General features: G+C 43.9%; 1 protein-coding gene across 3 annotated transcripts in view; it reads right to left on the bottom strand.

Annotated features, from left to right (window-relative positions):
• The window catches only part of HMG20A (high mobility group 20A), a 1,114,809-nt gene that overhangs the window by 537,086 nt on the left and 557,636 nt on the right, over nt 1-20,087 (bottom strand). For all 3 annotated transcript variants that reach the window (XM_044077218.1, XM_044077217.1, XM_044077219.1), the window contains exon 6: nt 7,125-7,153. In XM_044077218.1, the coding sequence (XP_043933153.1) occupies nt 7,125-7,153 (29 nt within the window). The remainder of the gene's footprint in view (nt 1-7,124; nt 7,154-20,087) is intronic.

Genomic DNA, 20,087 nt, shown 5'->3' with positions numbered 1-20,087 from the left:
CCTGCGTCAGTTGCTGTCCCTTCTTTCATGACGTCAGGTCATCAGGGGTATAAACCATGCAGCCGACGCCATTACATCAGTTTTTCTTGCCCCAGATGTCAGGTGCCCCCTTAATGGGAAGCAATTAAATCTATAAATATACAAGGTTATACCTACACCAAAAAGCTTTTGAAGATGGTAAAGGAAAGTAGAGGTATATCCAAAAATAGAAGGGGGCTGGAGGGAGGGTAACCAGGACTGCAACAGTGAATACACTCGAACATCTACATTTATGCTAAGTGTACACAACCGTACTATGTTCTTCGTGTTTCACTGCTGCAGTCATCACTTTGGGGTAGAGTCCCAAAGCGAAGGATGGGAGGAGGAATTTAAATAGAATTAGGACCAGCTAAAAGGCCCTGCAAGACTGGTAGGGACGCCTCTGAGAAAGGCTGTAGAGGTAGATGCAGCCCTGGTAGAGTGGGGTCTGATCCCCTGTGTGATAGGTTTTCCATGGTGTTTGTAGCAAAAAAGAATGCAATGGCCTAGCCATTTGGAAATGGTTTGCTTTGAAATAGCCTTCCCCTCTGCCCATGCAGCAAATGCCACCAGCAGTTGATCAGATTTCCTTTGAGGTTTAGTTCTGTCCAAGTAGAATCTAAGTTGTTTGTGCACGACTAAGGAGTGCAGAATCCATTCCCTTTGTTCTGTGGATTAGGAAAGAAGGTTGGCAAATGTATGGACCGATTAAGGGTCACACTTCATACCACCTTGGGCATGAAGGAGGTATTGGTCCTGAGGGACACCCTGTCTGCATGAAAGATGATGAAAGGCTCCACTGTCATGAGGGCCTGTAATTCAGATACCCTTCTTGCTGAGGTGATTGCTAAAAGGAAAGCTGTTTTCCAAGAAAGGAATTTTAAGTCCGCAGTGGCAGCTGGCTTGAAGGGAGGAAGGGTGAGCTTTTCCAATACAAAGTTGTGGTCCCAGGCTGGAGTAGGAGCTCTCCTGGGTGGTCGTAGATTTTTGGCCACTCTGAGGAACTGCTTAAGCAATGGATGAGAGAAGAGGGGTGGTTCTGTATTATAATGAGCTGAGATGGCTGAGGCATGAATTTTGATGGAGGAGAAAGACAGGCCCTTATGAAGCATCTCAGTTAAGTATTGTAAGATCTGAGGTAAATTGGGCACTGTTGTGCTCATCCCTTGAGATTGGTTCTAGGCACAGAAGCTTCTACATTTTCCAGCGTAAGACTTTCTGGTACTAGGCCTCCTTGCCTCTAAAATTATATCCATCGCTGGTTTACTGAGGGATGGTAAAGGAGAAATTATGTAATTAGCTAGGCTGCTAGATTCAGTGTTTGAAGTTGAGGATGCAGAAATTAGTTCTCCTGCTGAGACAATAGAGTAAGAGTCTGAGGCAGGTGCCATGGGGCCCACAGTGACACAATGCGCAAGAGGGGGTACACCAGTGTTGGCGTGGCCAGTCTGGTGCAATCAAAATCGTCCTTGGTTGGTCTTGTTTGAACTTTAGTAGTACTTTGGAGAGCAGAGGCAGAGGAGGAAAGGCATAAACTGATAGGTTTTTCCAGCTGAAGGACAGAGCATCCACTTTCCAAGCTTGTTTGTGGGGAGTCCTTGTGCAGAATTTGTTCAACTGATAGTTTTGGGGGGAGGCAAGCAAGTCTATATCTGGGCTCCCGAAGCAAACAGGTCTATATCTGGGCTCCCCCATTTGCTTGTCAACATGATGAAAATCCTTGGTTCCAGTTTCCACTCATGTGGGTCCAGGAGGTTTCTGCTTAGTTCGTCTGCCAGTGTATTTAGTTTTCCTGGCAGGAAATGAGCTTGTAAATGTACCTGATAGCTCAGGGCTGTGTTCCACAATGCCATGGCTAGTCTGCATAGGGGGTAAGAATGTGTACCCCCCTGCTTGTTTATGTACCATATAACAGTGGTGCTGTCCATCTTTATCATTAATTGTTCTGGATGAATGTGGTCCTTGAAGGCTGTCAGAGCGTTCTGTACAGCTAACATTTCTTTTTGATTGATAAGCAGGTGCATTTGACTTGGCTTCCATTTGCCTTGAATGCAATTCCCTGCCAGATGGGCCCACCATGCATAGTCTGATGCATCAGTTGTTAAGGTTTGTACAGCAGGGGGTAGTGTGAATGGTAGTCCCCTGTTTTGATGGCAGGCCTCTGCCCACCAAAGGAACTCTAGACGTAGGCAAGGTATGACAGGAATCATTGCCTTTAGATCCTGTGAATGTTGACACCATAGGCTTTTGAGACACCATTGTAGTTTCCTCATATGCAGCCTTGCATATGGAATTAGAAGAAGCCATGAACCCCAAGGCTTGCAAGTATTTACCTTGCAGATAACTGGGTTTTTCAGGCCACTTGTTTGAAGTAGATTGTCAAACAACTATGTTTCTCTGGCATTAGGAAAGCCATCTGGGAAGTTGTATTCAAGCTTGCTCCAGGAAAATAATTTGTTGACAGGGTACAGTTGTGACTTCTTTTTGTTTATGGTGTACCCCAGACAAGTCAGTACCCTTTGAACAAAGGCCAGATGATTCAAAAGTGCAGAGAACTGATAGCGCATGTAGCCTGCTTTGAAGCGTAGGTATTTTCTGCAAGACTCCCTGATAGGGATGTGCAGGTATGCTTCTTTTAAGTCTAGTGTTGCCAACCATGCATCTTTGCCTAGCATATGAAGGAGCTGGTGAAGAGTCAGCATCTTGAACTTTGGAATCACCAGAAAGGTATTTAGAGTAGAAAGGTCCAGGATAGGATGCCATGTATTGCCTTTTCTGGGTACCAGGAAAAGTCTCAAATAGAACCCTTGTCCCTTTTCCTCTTCTGGTACCAACTGAATAGCCCCCATGCTTAAGAGAGAGAGAGTACTTGATTTTTGGGCCTCTGCCCACTGATTTGGGGGTAGATCTGGCCACCTGCTTGGTAAGGTGTGGAAGTGAAATCTGTATCCTTGGAACACTATATTTAAAATCCATTTGTCCTGGGTAATGAGTTCCCAGTTTTTGGCCTGCAGGTCAATCTTTCCGCATAAAGGAGCATTCAGTTGGGAAGTGCTTGAAAGTTTTAGAAGCAAGTCACTGAGACACTTTTCCATAAGAGGGAGTCTTACTACTCCATGATTTGGGTGCAGAAACCCCCCACTGCTTAGTCTTGTGTGTCCCCTGGGACTGAAACCTGGGGTTTCTGCTATGTCTGGGTTTGGCTTGAGAGGACCTTGAAGCTGGAGGCTGGAAAGGACCACTTCTTAGAGGGCCAGTGCCTACTTAATCTAGGAGGCTAAACTTGTAATAAATCTTTAACAGTTTGCATAGATTTACCTTTATCTTCTATCTTTTTAAGAACTCCCTCAGCCTTGTTGCCAAACAGGCGGTCCGGATTTAAGGGAGCATCCAACAATTTAGCTTCAACATGATCAGGTAAAGATTGCTTCTTAAGCCAAACATGCCTTCTGAGCACAGAACCAGTAACAGCAGCCCTGCAAGACACCTCTAACGAATCAAATCCACATTGCAAAGTATGTTTTCCAACCTGTTCAGCAGAATGCATTAAATCCTGTAATTCTTTATTTTCCGCACATTCAGGAATCAACATCATTTTCTGTTTAAGGAATCCAATAACATGTTGTTGATACTTTAACATATGAAACTGGCAGTTTAAAGCCCTAATGGCCAAGGTTGCACAAGTGTAAACCTTCTTACCCCATCTATCCAGTGCCCTGGAGTCTCTATCAGAAGGGGTAGGATTTTTAGCAGTAGAAGCCTTAATGCCCTTGGGTCCCTGTGAAACAGTCTCTGCATCCGCAATAGGATTTTTAAAAAGGAACTTATGTGAATCAGGAACCCTGTAATATCTGTCAGGTTTTCTGGGAGCAGGAGGCAAGGAATCAGAGGCCAAACTAGATTCTGAAAAAGCATCATCAACAATGTCTAGTACTGGAGGAATAGCTAAAGGCCTATGCTGAGGCAGGAGTAAGAAATCCCTACGCCTCTTTTTTGAATCAGAAAAATCCTGGCTTTCCCAGTGGAAATGGTCCCTTAGAGTATATGTAAGGTTTCACCAAAAGAAAAATCCTCTGTAGGGGAAGCAGAGGGAATAGAGTCCTCTGCATCAGAATCCTCATAAGTAGATAAGGGCAAATCCAGATCATCAGAAGAATCAGAAAAATCAGAATCCTGGTCAGAAGATTCATAAACAACTTCAGTCCTAAGTCTTTTAGAAGGGGGAGGCTGGCTACCCCTGATTACAGTTATAAGATCTTCAGCTATTCTTATCATTTGTTTTTTAGGCATAGAGGCCAGAGAATGCGGCCTGGGCGTAGTTTTTTTAGGCATGATTCAAGATTTCAGCCTAAAAGAAGAAGGAAGCGTCGGTTTAATATGCAAGTCCGTAGGTCTGAATACACCCAGAGAAGCCGGTGCCTGCACAGCGGCTGCGGACCCATCCAAGGCAGAGACATCCACAGGTTCCATAGTTGAAGCATCTCTCGGCATACCGGACTCCAAATGGGTCTCAGTAGAGGCCTGCGAATCATAAGTAGTGAGTATCAGGCTGCGAAAGCACCTCACTGATTACTGGCGAACTGGCGACTGGCTTAGGAGAAGCGTCATCTGCAGTTTTGGACCTCGGCTGCCTCTGTCTTTATCCTTGCGTTTTTTTGGAATCCTGGTAGTCAGATGGCTAACCGACGACATTTCTGGATAATTAAACAAAGAACGGAAATATTTTGAGGTGAAAATATACAGATGACGGAGAGTGCGCTGATTAAATAAAGCACAAAACTGACAGCGCGGTACATTGTGGTCACGACCTAGGCAAGGAGTACAGTACGAATGAAAATCTTTATGAAGTATTTGCTTTCCACAAGTAATGCAATTATTAACTTTTACTGACATCGGTAAGGAGCAAGAAAAAGTTTCTCCAATGGGGTACTTAGCTTTAGTTGAAGACTTCGGTTCTGAAACTCGAAAATGAAAATTTCAGGAGTCAGCCGACAAGCACTTGCAAACTGCTTCTGCTTCGGGCACCGCACGGCAAGAAAGACTGGTGCAATGGCGTCGGCTGCATGTTTTATACCCCTGAGGACCCGACATCATGGAAGAAGGGACAGCAACCGACGAAGGATCCAAGACTTTGTTAATCAGGCCGACTGAGGGCTACTGTAAGCAGATAACCCAAACGTGATGACTGCAACAGTGAAACACGAAGCACACCTTGAGGAATAGCAGTACCTCTTGTGGATATCAGAGACTTGAGCAAAATCCCATTTAAAAAATATCACCATCTTAGAGATTGTGTCCCCAGAGTAAATTTCTTCAAAGGGAGAATCAGGACTATTGGATTCCTCTTCCTCTGACCCACAGTCAGAAGGAGAAGGAATTTGGGAAGAGTAAGCAAGGGATTCCTCATCAGAATCCAACTCCTCCTCAGAGGAATCTGTTCCCTGGGCCTTTAAGGGGAGTAGAGGACCAAGGAGGAGCTGAAACAGAACCCCCCCCCCCCGAGGAGGTTTTAATGCTATCAAAGCATTAAACAAACCCTGAGTAAAGGCTTGCCACTCATTCTATGGATCCCTAGGAGCAGAAGAAACATGTTTAGTTTGTTTCTTTTTTTAAAGGAATGTAAGCCCTACAAAACTTAGAAGGCTCTGACCCAGGATGGCATTCAATAACAGTAGTAGGAACTTCTTCCCCCAACTAAAATCTGCAGAACATCCCAGGCCCCTCGGAAATAATCAATGGTGGTTCCCTCTGAATGTCTGAAATGGACACCTGCAAAGGCTCACCGGAGATGCTGCAAGCCAGATCCTCACTGGACTCCAACCTGATTACTTCAGAGTAAACAGACAACAAAACTGGGTGAGCCTCTGGGTTCTCACTGACCTCACGAGAAATGCTCAGCACAGTCTGGACAGCCTAAAATTCCAGTCTTAGTTTCTTAACCTTCTTCTTCCCAAACAGCAGCAACCACCAAACGAAAATAACAAAATACAACCAAAGGGTGATCCACAAATTTATTCTGTAGCGCACTTTCTTCCTCTGACGTCTCGGCCGTAGCCTTCAAGGAGTAAAAAACCATAAGAACACACACATTTTATATACTAACAAATGAAAATTGGATAATTAATTAATTACCCACTAAAAACTTTTTTAACAAGATACTACAATAAAATAATAAAATAATTAAATTAATACCCTCCATGCCTTAATTATCCAATTTTCATTTGTTAGTATATAAAATGTGTGTGTTCTTATGTTTTTTTTCTTCTTCTTCCCGAACGTCTGACCCTTGGGGTAGGAAGTTCCTTCCATGGTATCCTTAGCGAGAAGCTTAAGGCACTGATCCTCAAGATATAAAGCAAGGGAAGAAAGATTACTGTTCAGGATCTTTGGTACAAAAGCCTGACAAACAGGTTGTATGGTTGTGAGAGGCTCCTAGGCAAAATAAACAGTTATTGTGTCGGTCTCTATGCAGAATCTATCTCCTGTACTGGCATTTACCCTTCCTGGATGGCATTAACCCCCAGAAGCAACAAAAAAGCCAAGAAAAGACAAAACGCTGATGTGGTACTTACATGCAACAGCTCAGTACCAGTACACAAATTCGAAATGGTGATAAATACGTAGGCGTTCAGACTGATTATCCAGAGATGCATTCGGACTGGTGACAAACAAGTTCTAAGGATGGTATATCTGGATGTCACCTTTATGCCCTACACTACGCGAGGAGCATGCATGTGATGTTAGTCATACCTTAAAGCAACAGTAGGCTTTTGTATAGTGACTGGATGTCGGGCTACCCAAGGCAGGAAATCCCAAGTGTAAGGAATACTGCAATGAGTGAATGGAAGGACATACAATGATGTCACAACCATAACTATATGGACTGAATAATTTCAAAGTGTTAGAAGAAATGGCAGGAAGGCAATGCATTTTCCCCTTTATTAAGAAATACTGTCATCTGAACAGTGCAGATATGCAGTGGACATCACAAAGAAATACAAGGACAATATGACCAACAAAACTTCAGTAAACTAATACCTGCCACAACGGTCAACAATGAAATATGGGAGATTAATTCATGGAGTACAAAAAAAGTTAAAGCTTACCTCATGATCACTGGCACTGTGTATTCCATCTGTTTAAAAAGAAAAGATAATAAAAGCATAAGATATAAAAATGATAGAAAAAAATGTAAAAAAAAAAAAAAATATTGTACTAACATTTACAAATAACTGTTGCAAAGTGACCGGATACTACTAAATTTTACTTTTGTTAGGGGAATGGGTGCAAACATTACTTCAATAACATTGAAAATACAGTCAAAAGCCAGCAAATAGCACCTTTTACTACACCCTTACATTCTACACATTAGTGGCCTACTTATGGTATCTTAGGAGAACATTAGCCTGAATATTCATTAAAGGCTCATGCTAAAAAATGCTGTTCTCCCACGATGTGCCCATTTGCAATTCAGAGACATGTTAACCATGACAAGGTAAAACCTCAGTATCGGCTAATGTCTCTGAAGAGCATTACTACCACAGTGTATAGATCATTGCTGATCTGCATGTCAAGGTAGAAAAAGTACAGTTTTGTACCTACCATAAATGTAGATGTTCGAAGATCCACATTGCTGCAGTCCTGACACTTGGGTAGTCCGCTGTCCCAGTCTAGTCTGGGTACAAATGCGCATGACCGACTTTCTTGCCCCAGATGTCAGAAGACCCTAAAAGATAAGGCCAAACCAAAACAACAACACACCAAACACCCCTGTACCAAATATATGTACAATATATACAAAGTCAAAAAGGTACAATCCTACCCACACAACCACCCCTAAATACAGAGGGGAAGGAATGTGGATCTTGAACATCTACATTTATGGTAGGTACAAAACTGTACTATGTTCTTCATCTCACATTGCTGCAGTCCTGACACTTGGGTAGAATCCCAAAGCAGAGGTAAGGGAGGATGGCAAATCACAAAGAAGCAGGAGCTGACAACATGCCCTGTAAAATAGCAGTGGCAAAACCAGCCCTAGATTTAGAGTAGAGAGGAAGGTGGTAATGCTTAGAGAAGGTATGCACTGAACTCCAAGTAGCTGCCTCCAAAATATCCTTAGTTGCCACCCCTTAGAAATGCTGTTGAAGTGGCAGTAGCCCTAGTGGAATGAGGCCTAATCCCAGCTGGAATCTCCTTGCCATGATGGGAGTAACAGAAAGTAATGCAAAACCCAATCCACTTAGAAATAGTTTGTTTTGACACAGGCTTACCCCGAGAACTCAAAGCAAAAGAAACAAACAACTGCTGAGACTGCCTAAAATCCTTAGTCCTGCTTAAATAATAACGTAATTGCCTGTGTACATCTAAAGTGTGCAAAATCTTTTCCCCTTATTTTGGGGATTTGCATAAAAGGTAGGCAAATGAATAGTTTGGTTTAAAGCCACACTAGAAACCACTTTAGGCATAAAGGAAGGATTAGTACGTAAAGATACCCTATCCTTATGAAAAATCAGGAAAGGCTCAACCGCCATAAGGGCCTGCAATTCAGACACCCTTCTTGCAGAGGTAATGGCTAACAAAGAAGCAGTCTTCCATGACAAATATTTCAATTCAGCAGTAGCTGCAGGCTCAAAAGGTTGTAGAGTGAGTTTCTCCAACACAAAATTGAGGTCCCAAGCAGGAGTAGGAGCTCGGGGTCTTATATTCTTTGCCCCTCTAAGAAATTGCTTGAACAAAGGATGAGAAAACAATGGTGGGTCACAATCATAGTGAGCTGAAATTGCTGCAGCATGAATCTTAATGGAAGAGAAAGACAAACCTTTGTCCAATAACTCAGTAAGATATTGAAGAGCCACACTCAAATTTGGCTCAGAAACATCCAAATCCTTTGCTGTACACCAAAATAAAAATCTCTTCCATTTTCCTGCATACACTTTCCTTGTACTAGGTCTTCTGGCTTCCATAATCACATTCAAAACTTGTTGAGGAAGCTGAGACCTGCTATGGTTCAAAACAGAATATACCAGGCTGTTAGATGAAGAGAGTGAAGCTTGACATTGAGTAGATGCCCGTCCTTCTGAGACAATAGGTGTGGAATCAAAGGTAAGGGCCATGGAGGCTTCCTTACCAGACTCCTCAGCAATGGGTACCAGTGCTGCCGAGGCCAATCTGGAGCTATTAAAATCATCCTTGGCTTGTCTTGTCTGACCTTTAGGAGTACCTTTGGGAGGAGAGGCAGAGGTGGAAAGGCATACACATGAAGATTTTTCCAACTGAAAGAAAGAGCATCCACTTTCCAGGCTGTGTGATGAAACCTTTTTGTGCAAAACTTTGGCAGCTAGTGGTTTAGTGGAAACAGATCTATGTCTGGAGTTCCCCAGGACACTGTCAATGTCTGAAATACATGAAGATCCAGTTTCCATGATTTGCCTGCTTAACACATCTGCTAAGGAGTTCTGTGCTCCTGGCAGAAACCTTGCTTGAAGATTCAGTTGCAAGCTTAACGCAGTCTCCACAAAATCATTGCTTGCCTGCATAGAGGACAAGAATGTGTTCCCCCTTGTTTGTTGATGTACCACATGACAGTTGTGTTGTCTGTTAGAATCAACACCTGCCCTGGAAGAAGTAAATCCTTGAAAGCCAGTAATGCAAACTGGACTGCTAACATCTCCTTCATGTTGATATGTAGATGCTGCAGTCTGGCAGGCCACTTGTCTTGTATCCACTTTCCATTCAGATGAGCTTCCCAAGCTGTGTCTGAGGCATCTGTCGTTAGAATCTGACTCTGGCCGGGTCACAGAGAGTCCCTTGTTTAGGTGACATTCCTGAGCCCACCACAAAAATTCCTTTTGAATGCAAGGTATTATTTGAATGACAGTGTCCAAATCCTGGCAGTGCTGTGTCCATACATTTTTGAGATACCATTGTAGCTTCCTCATATGCAGTTTGGCATTGGGAAGTACCAGAATACAAGATGCCATGAACCCTAAGGCTTGAAGGACTGTCCTTGCAGTCAGCCCGGACTGTTGAGATAGTTGATGGAAGTAAAGAGAAAGATTCTTTTGTTTGTCCAAAGGCCATCTGGGTTGCTGTATTCAGTCTCACACCCAGAAAGCACATGTCTTGAGAGGGTACTAGACTGGACTTTATTTTGTTCACAGAATACCCTAGGCATCTTAGCACTGCTATCACATATTCCAAATGCTGAAGAAGCACGTCCTTCCTTGAGCCAGAAGCAGGCAATCGTCCAAATAAGGATAGATTTGTATTCCTTTTAGCCTGAAGAAAGCTATCACTGGAGCCAGAACCTTTGTGAATACTCTGATAAGCCAAAGGGCAATGCAGAGAACTGATAATGAGAATTAGATACTTCCTGCAAATTAGTCTGATAGGAACATGAAGGTAAGCTTCCTTGAGATCCAAAGTTACCATCCAGTGATCTTTGCCCAGCAGAGGTAAAAGCTTTGAACTTGGGAATGTCCAGATAAGTGTTGAGGATAGACAGATCCAAATTTGGTACTAGGAACAGGCGAGAATAAAATCCTAAGCCCCTTTCTGGCACAGGAACCGCTGAATGGCCCCTATTTGGAGCAACAGAGAAATTTGCCTGTGAGCCTCTTTCCTTTGTTGAGGAGGAATGTCTGGCATGCCTTTGAAAGGAGGCAAGGTATGGAAATAAAACCTGTAACCGTGGTGAATGATATCCAATACCCATCTGTCTTGGGTAATTAAACTCCAGTTTTCTTTGAAAAGTGCTAACCTTCCTCCCAAAGGTGCTGCCAGACGAGAGGATTCTGGCAGCTGAAAAGGCAGGTCATTGGGTCTGTTAAAGGACTGACCCCTGCCCTCACCAGAAGACTGAGCAGGTGAACTCCCTGTTCTAGGCCTAAAAGAACCTTGAGCTCTGCCCCTACCACGTCTAGACCTACCCCTAGACTGGGAATCATAAGCAGGATATGTCCACCCCTTGGTAGGCCAATTTCTACTAAACTTGAGGCTGAACCTGCAAAAAATCTTTAACAGTCTGCATAGACTTAGCCTTGTCTTCCATTTTCTTTAGAACTGCTTCCACAGGTGAACCAAACAACACATCAGATTGTAAAGGAGCATCTAAAATCCTTGTCTTCACATGCTCAGCTAAATTCTGCTCCCTCACAGTGGCAGCCACCCTCAAGAGGCCTGCACAGCATCAAAACCACATTGCAAAGAATGCTTACCCACCTGTTCAGAAACATGAACTAAATCCTGCAACTCTTTACACTCAATACCTTCCGCCAAAGCATCTACCTTAGACTTTAATTGTGAAAGGAGATAATTTTGGTATTTCAACATGTGAAACTGGCAATTCAAAGCTCTCATGGCCAAAGTGGAAGAAGTATACACTTTCTTTCCCCATCTATCCAAAGCCCTTGCCTCTTTATCGAGGAACAGGATTTTTAACAACAGAAGCCTTAACACCTTTAGGCCCCTGTGAAACAGTTTCTGGGTCTGCCCTAGGACTCTTAAAAAGATACTTATGAGCTTCAGGCACCCTATAATATCTATCCGGTTTAACTGGAGCAGGAGGCAAAGAATCAGGGTTCAGAGAAGCCTCTGCAAAAACATCCTCCACCACATCTAGAACAGGAGGTATAGCTAAAGGCCTATGCTGGGGTAGAAACAAATTCCCTAAGCCTTTTCCTGGAATCAGAGAAATCCTGACCTTCCCATTTAAAATGCTCCCTCATGGAATGAAGAGTCTCTGAAAATGAAAAATCCTCAGGAGGAGAAGCAGAAGGAGTAGAATCATCTACATCAGAATCAGAGTAAGGGGAATACTCCTGCAAGTCTTCAGCGCCATCCAACACTGCTCAAAACTCCCAAGCTCAGGTTCCACCCTAGGCCTCTTATCAGGAGGGGCATAGAACCTCTAATCATTGTAATCAAATCTTCTGCCATCTTAAGCATATGCTTCTTAGGTACAGACCCTGAAGAACTAGGGTAACACCTGAAACAAAACCTGGCCTGCCCTGGGAGAAGCCTTGGAAATAGCAGGGAGAAGGGAGGGAAGAACAGCTACTTGAGAAGCCCTTCCGCCTGGCCTACCTCCTGAGAGGTCACATCTTGCAGTAATAAAGTCTTTGCTGTTTTGTGCATCGGAGCATCCGACGGCATTTTATAATTACAAAACTAACCTGGCACAATCTAATCTTCTCTTTATATGTTAAATCTAGCACAAGCAACGCTCAGGCCCTAAGCAAGGTATACACAAGGTATGGTAATCCCTATGAGGTATCTGTTTCCACAAGAAATACAGTTATTCACTTTTTCTGACATCCGTAAAATACTGAGGCAAGAAAAAACCAAAATATTCAACTTGGATTCGGTCTGAAACTCCGACTTCGAAAATCTCAGAACGCCAACCTGCACTTGCAAAACTGCTTCTGCATCGGACCATAAAGACTGAGGAAATGACGCCGGTCATGCGCATTTGTACCCTGATGTCCTGACGTCAGACTAATACTGGGACAGCGGACTACCCAAGTGTCAGGACTGCAGCAATGTGAGATGAAGAACATCTGCTGCTTGTACAAGTAGTAGCATTTCCCCCATTCATTCTTTCAGACACACACATAAACACCACAGTCCCGTACCCATCCATAAGATGTCGGCCCTCCTGTCCCCCCCCCCCCATAACAGTTTAAGTGCCATGACAGCACCCATCTATTATGCCCTATTGGCTAGCATATTCCCCCACCTCCTGATCCTCATATTGCTGTTGGTGTGGTTACAGCACTTTAATCTTTGATTATCCCTGGTGGTCTCTGTATCTCCCCACCATCATCACCACCTTCTGATCACTGTACTGCCACTGGTAATGTTAGGGCACTTTAAGTATAAGCCTTGGTGGTCTACAGATTCCCTCCCACCCCGACTCACATACCACAGACGTGACAGGAATGCAGATATGTTGTAAGGATAGCAGTGCTATCTACACAGCTAAGGTATTTCTTCAATTGCACATGTACATGCCCTGCTGAAGGCAGTTCCTGGGAGAGCACATGGCTAATTAGCATACGCCTCTCTCCTCTAATGCCTCATTAGCATTCAACTTGTCCATGTGGCCAGCCTTATGAGGTGATATACATCTTCATGGTAGAGGACCATGGAGCACCATGTTACGACAGTCACTAAAATGGGAAACACGGAGGTGCACATGTTACTGTACCTTAATCTTAACTAATCCTGGTCTAAGCCATGTTCCTATAGTTTGTTTAAAATAAGTGACAATTCCTAAGAAATTAGTAGAGCCTGTTACTTCTATATTTTTTGCAAACCAAACTGGTAAAAGTGGGATAACCCATCAGTACCTTTTTCAATCCATGACCAAAATCAAAGGGCAGTGCACAACTGAAAGCCTTAAAAGTACAGTTGTGTACACTTACCATAAATGTAGATGTTAGAGTGTATTCACTGTTGCAGTCCTACATTTATGGTAGGTACACAACTGTACTATGTTCATCGTGTTTCACTGTTGCAGTCATTAGACTTGGGTTGAATCCCAAAGCTGAGGTTGGGCGGCTGGGCCTAAATAGGATTAAGAGTGGCTATGAGGTCCTGCAGAACTGCAGTGGCAAAGCCAGCTCTGGATTTAGAGTAAAGAGGTAAGTGATAATGCTTGGTAAAATTGTGCACTGAACTCCAAGTTGCAGCCTCCAAAATTTCCTTGGTTGGTACTCCTCTGAGAAAGGCTGCTGATGTGGCTGCTGCCCTGGTAGAATGTGGCCTAATATTCTTAGGCACTGATTTGCCATGCTGGGCATAGCAGAAACAAATGCAGTGTCCTATCCATTTTGAAATAGTCTGCTTTGAAATAGCCTTTCCTTGTGTTCCTGCAGCGTATGCCACAAAATGTTGCTCAGTTTTTCTGAAAGCCTTTGTTTTGTCCAAGTAGAAGCGTAGCTGCCTGTGCATGTCCATAGAGTGCAGAAGTCTCTCCCCTTTATTCTGGGGATTTGGATAAAAGGTTGGTAAACGAATGGTTTGGTTAAGAGCAACACTAGATACTACCTTTGGCATAAATGTCGGGTTTATCCTTAGAGAAACCCTGTCCGGATGAAAAATGATAAAAGGTTCCACTGCCATTAATGCCTGTAACTCTGATACTCTTCTTGCTGAAGTTATTGCTAGGAGCAGAGTAGTTTTCCATGATAAGAATTTTATCTCAGCTGTATTGGCTGGCTCAAAAGGAGGCAGTGTGAGCTTTTCCAAGACAAAGTTGAGGTCCCATGTTGGTATTGGTGCTCTCCTTGGGGGTCTTATGTTTTTTGCCCCTCTGAGGTACTGTCTTAGTAGTGGATGAGAGAAAATAGGAGGTTCCGTATTGTAATGAGTTGAAATGGCAGAGGCATGGATCTTAATTGATGAGAAGGATAGGCCTTTGTCCAGCATCTCAGTTAGGTATTGTAACATCTGAGGAATATTAGGAACAAGCGGTTCAAGTCCTCGTGCCTGGTTCCAAGCACAGAATCTCTTCCATTTTTCTGCATAAGATTTCCTGGTGCTGGGCCTCCTGGCTTCCAAAATGACATCTATAACTGCTTTAGAGAGAGGTGTGTTCTGAGTGGCTATATTATTCGCCATGCAGCCAGATTTAAGGTTCTGAGTTGGCTGTGCAGGATCTGATTGTGCTGTTGGGTCAGCAGATGAGGAATTTGAGGTAAAGTCCAGACTGGCCCTTGAGACAAGTTCTTTAGGATTGGGTACCAGTGCTGGCGTGGCCAGTCTGAGGCAATCAGAATCATTTTTGGCTTCTCTTGTCTGACTTTTAGGAGTACCTTGGGGAGTAGAGGTAGTGGTGGATAGGCATAAACTGTTAGGCTTTTCCAGCTGAATGATAGAGCATCCACCTTCCATGCTTGTGAGTGATAAGTCCTTGTGCAGAATCTCTGTAGTTGGCAGTTGTAAGGGGAGTCAAATAGATCTATGTCTGGGCATCCCCATTTCTTTGTTATCATGCTAAATACTTGTGGGGTGGTTCTGTATTGTAATGAGTGGAAATGGCTGAGGCATGAATTTTGATGGAGGAAAAGGAAAGGCCCTTGTGAAGCATCTCAGTTAAGTATAGAATAATCTGAGGTAAATTGGGTGCTGCTGTGCCCATCCCCTGAATTTGGCTCCAGGAACAGAATCTTTTCCATTTTTCAGCATAGGATTTTCTAGTACTAGGCATCCTTGCCTCCAGAATGACATCCATCTCTTGTTTACTGAGGGATGGTAATGGAGAGATCAGGTAATTACCCAGGCTGCTAGGTTCAAGGTTTGAAGATGTGGATGCAGAATCTGACCCCTCCTGCTGGGACAGCTGGGTAGGGGTCTGAGGCAGGTGCCATGGTGTCAGCAATGACACATTGTGCAAGAGGGGGTACATCAGTGTTGGCGTGGCCAGTCTGGTGAAATCAGTATTGTCCTTGGTTTGTCCCATTTGATCTTTAGTAGTACCTTGGTGAGGAGAGGCAGAGGGGGAAATGCATAGACTGACAGGTTTTTCCAGGTGAAGGACAGGGCATCCACTTTCCAAGCTTGTTTGTGGGGAGTCCTTGTGCAGAATATGTCCAACTGGTAGTTCTGGGGGGAGGCAAACAGGTCTATCTCTGGGCTCCCCCATTTGTTTCCCAACATGTTGAATACCTTTGGTTCCAGTTTCCACTTGCGTGGGTCCATGAGATTTCGGCTTAGGTCATCTGCCAGTATATTTAGCTTTCCTGGCAGGAATTGAGCCTGTAGGTGCACTTGATAGCTCAAAGCTGTGTTCCACAGAGCCATGGCTAGTTTGCAGAGAGGGTATGAGCGGGTTCCTCCCTGCTTGGTTATGTACCACATTAACAGTGGTGTTGTCCATCTTTACTAATAATTATCCTGGACGAATGTGGTCCTTGAAGGCTGTTAGAGCATTTTGTACAGCTAAAATTTCTTTTTGATTGATATGCAGGTGCATTTGACCTGGGTTCCATTTGCCCTGAATGCACTTCCCTGCCAAGTGAGCCCCCCATGAATAGTCTGATGCGTCTGTTGTTAAGGTTTGGGAGGCAGGGGGTAGAGTGAATGGCAGTCCCTTGTTTTGGTGGCAGGCCTCTGCCCACCAAAGGAACTCTATCTGTAGACAAGGTATGATAGGAATCATTGAATGTTCTTCGTGTTTCACTGCTGCAGTCATTACATTTGGATAATCTACTGGCAGGTTGCCCTCAGTAGGCCTGAATTCCAAAGTCTTGGGTCCTGCGTCGGTTGCTGTCTCTTCTTCCATGACGTCAGGTCATCAGGGATATAAAACAGGCAGCTGACTCCATTTTCTTCAGTCTTTCTCGCCATGCGGTGCCCGAAGCAGAAGCAGTTCGCAAGTGCCGGTCGGCCGACTCCTGAAATTTTAGAATTCGAGTTTCAGAACCGAAGTCTTCACTAGAGATAAATACCCCATTGGGGAAACTTTTTTTTGCTCCATATCGATGTCAGTAAAAGTTAATAATTGCATTACTTGTGGGAAGCAAATACCTTATAAGGATTTCCATTTGTACTGTATTCCTTGCCTAGGCCCTGATCATAACGTGCCAAGCTGTCGGTTTTGTGCTAGAATTAACCAACATACTATTAAGCGTCGGTATATCTTTGCCTCAAAATATTTTGGAAACAGATTTAACTATCCTGAAATGTCGTCGGATGGCAATCAGACTAACTGAGTTCACAAAAAACGCAAAGAAAAGGACAGAGACAGACCGTCGAGGTCCAAAACCGACGACGAAGCTTCTCCTAAGCCAGTCGCTGGTACTCAGTGAGGTGCTTTCACAGCCCCTGATACCCGCTACTTTTGAGTCGCAGGCCTCTACCGAGACCCATGTGGAGTTTGGCACGCCATGAGATTCTCAAAGTATTGAACCCGTGGATGTCTCTCCCTCGGATGGGTCCGGAGCCACTGAGCAGGCACCGGCTTCTGAGGGTGTCTTCAGGCCTCAGCATTTCTATATAAAACTGATACCAGCATCAAAATCAAAGACAAAAGCAACTTCTAAAGCTAAAAAACTGATCCATGAGCCACGTGCTCAGGCCTCTATGCCCAAAAAGCAGATGATCAAAATGTCTGAATACCTAATTACCTTGATCAGGGGTTCCCAACCCCCTCCTGATAAGAGGCCTAGGCAAAACACTGGTTATGAATCTTCAGATCAGGTTTCTATTTCTTCCGATTCCTCTTCTGATCAGGAATTTTCTATACCACCCTATGAGGATTCTGATGCAGATTAATCTATCCCATCTGCATCTCCTTCTGAAGATTATTCCTTTGGAGAAACCTTGCACACTTTCAGGGAGCACTTTCACTGGGAGAGTCAAGATTTCTCAGAATCAAAAAAAAGGCTTAGGGATTTCCTTCTTCTCCCTCAGCATAGGTCTTTAGCCATACCTCCTGTTTTAGACATTGTGGATGATGTGTTTTCGGAGTCAAGCTTGATTCCAGACTCCTTACCTCCAGCTCCTAGCAAGCCAGACAGATATTACAGGGTTCCTGACTCACACAAATTTTTATTTAAAAACCCTGCTGCTGACCCTGAAACTATTTCACAGGGTCCAAAAGGTGTAAAGGCATCAACAGCAAAAAAATCCTACCCCCTCTGATAGAGACTCCAGGTCACTGGATAGATGGGGAAAGAAGGTTTATACATCTGCAACCTTGGCAGTTACAGCCTTCAACTGCCAGTTTCATATGCTCAAGTATCAACAGCATGTTATGGGATTACTGAAACAGAAAATTATGTTGATTTCTGAATGTGCAGAAAATAAAGAATTGCAGGAATTATTGCACGCAGCAGAACAAGTTGGAAAGCATACTTTGTAATGTGGTTTTGATTCCTTAGTGGCCTCCTGCAGGGCCGCAGTTACTGGATCTATGATTAGAAGGCATGCTTGGCTCAAAGAGCAAAATTTGCCTAATCATGTTAAAGCTAAATTGTTGAATGCACCTTTAACAGCATGATACTTTGTTTGGTATTAAGGCAGGAGAGGTTTTAAAGAAAATGGAAGACAATGCTAAGTCTATGCAAACTGTAAAAGACTTCTTACAAGTGCAGCCACCAAGATTCAGTAGATACTGGCCTACAAAAAATTGATCCCTTCCTGTGTCCGACAGAGCTCCACGGGGCAAATCCAGGTGCCCTAAAGGTTCTAGATACCAGTCAGGGGATTCTTACAGGTCAAAGCAATGGGGTGCCTCTACCTCCAAATCTGGAGGAAATAAAGCGCAACCCTACAGTAAACAGTCTCAATGACTTCCCTCTGCCATCACCAAGCACTTATCTTTTGGCAGCTCCCTTGGGGGAAAGTTAGCACTTTATGCTCAAAATTGGCAATGAATAACCCAGGACAAGTGGGTATTAAACATAGTATCCCAGGGATAGAGATTCCACTTCCACACACTGCCAATTCCAAACGGTTGGTCAGATCTGCCAAAAAATCAATGGGCAGAGGCACAGAAATAAGTTATGTCCCTCATGGATATGGGGGCTATTCAGCCAGTGCCAGAACAGGAAAAAGGACAACGGTTTTACTCAAGACTGTTCTTGGTACCCAGAAAAGACAAGGCCTGGCACCCAATACTGGATTTATCAATTTTGAACACATTCCTGGACATTCCAAAATTCAAAATGCTAACTTTGCAGCAGCTTCTGCCCATGCTGGGCAAGAACGCTTGGGTAGTGACTTTAGACTTAAAAGAGGCATACCTGCATATCCCAAATAAGGGAATCGTGCAGAAGATACCTCCGTTTCAAGGCTGGCTTTATGCATTACCAATTCTCTGTACTGCCCTTTGGCTTACCTACTGCACCCAGGGTCTTTACAAAGTGCCTGGCATCAGTAATTGCATTTTGCAGACAAAGACTTATACAAATCTATCCTTACTTGAACGACTGTCTCATTCAAGCTGAGAACAAGAACATTCTTCATCAGCATCTGGCATTTGTGAAAAGGTTTCTAACATGCCTAGGGTACACAATAAACGAAAAGAAATCACAACTGGTACTCTCTCAAAAGATAACATTCCTGGGTGCAAGCTTGAATACAACTGCCCAGATGGCTTCCCTCACGCCAGACAAACAAAGGCAACTGACTATTTACTTCAAACAGATGGCAACAAAAACCCAGTTATCTACAAGATAAATTCTGCAGGCTTTGGGTTTCATGGCATCCTGCGTTCTACTGATTCCATATGCAAGATTGCATATGAGGAAACTACAGTGGTACCTAAAATGTTTATGGAGTCAACATCGTCACAGTCTGGAAACAATGATTCCTCTCATTCCTTGCCTACAACAGGAGGTTCTTTGGTGGGCAGAGGCATGTCACCAAAACATGGGACAGTCCTTCACTCTACCCCCTGCCAGCCAAACCTTAACTACAGACACATCAGACTATGCATGGGGGCCCACCTGGCAGGAAGATGCATCCAGTGCATATGAACCCCAAAACAAATGCATCTGCATATCAACCAAAAAGAGATGCTAGCTGTTCAAAATGCCCTGACAACCTTCAAGGACTTACTTCATCCAAGACAACTACTGATAAAGACGGACAACACCATGGTTATGTGGTACATAAACAAGCAGGGGGCACGCACTCATACCCACTTTGCAGACTAGACATGGCATTGTAGGACACAGCCTTGACCTACCAAGTACACCTTCAAACTCAATTCCTGCCAGGAAAGCAAAATACTCTGGCAGACAACTTAAGCAGAAACCTTATGGACCCTCACGAGTGGAAACTGGATCCACAAGTCTTCAGCATGATAACAAAGAAATAGGGGAGCCCGGACATAGACCTATTTGCCTCTCCTCGGAATTATCAACTGGACAAATTCTGCACAAGGACTTATCACAGACAAGCATGGAAAGTGGATGCCCTACCCTTCAGTTGGAAAAACCTATCAGTTTACGCCTTTCCTCCTCTGCCTCGTCTTCCCAAGGTCCTACTAAAGGTCAGACAAGAAAAAACAAAAATGATACTAATTGCCCCTGACTGGCCCCGCCAACACTGGTATC

The sequence above is a fragment of the Protopterus annectens genome, chromosome 7.part0 (assembly GCF_019279795.1).
Source record: "Protopterus annectens isolate FY-2018-M chromosome 7.part0, PAN1.0, whole genome shotgun sequence".
In the NCBI taxonomy this organism is placed as follows: Eukaryota; Metazoa; Chordata; order Ceratodontiformes; family Protopteridae; genus Protopterus; species Protopterus annectens.
The sequence above is the reverse complement of the archived record's forward strand: the minus strand, read 5'-3'. Positions and strand labels throughout refer to the sequence as shown.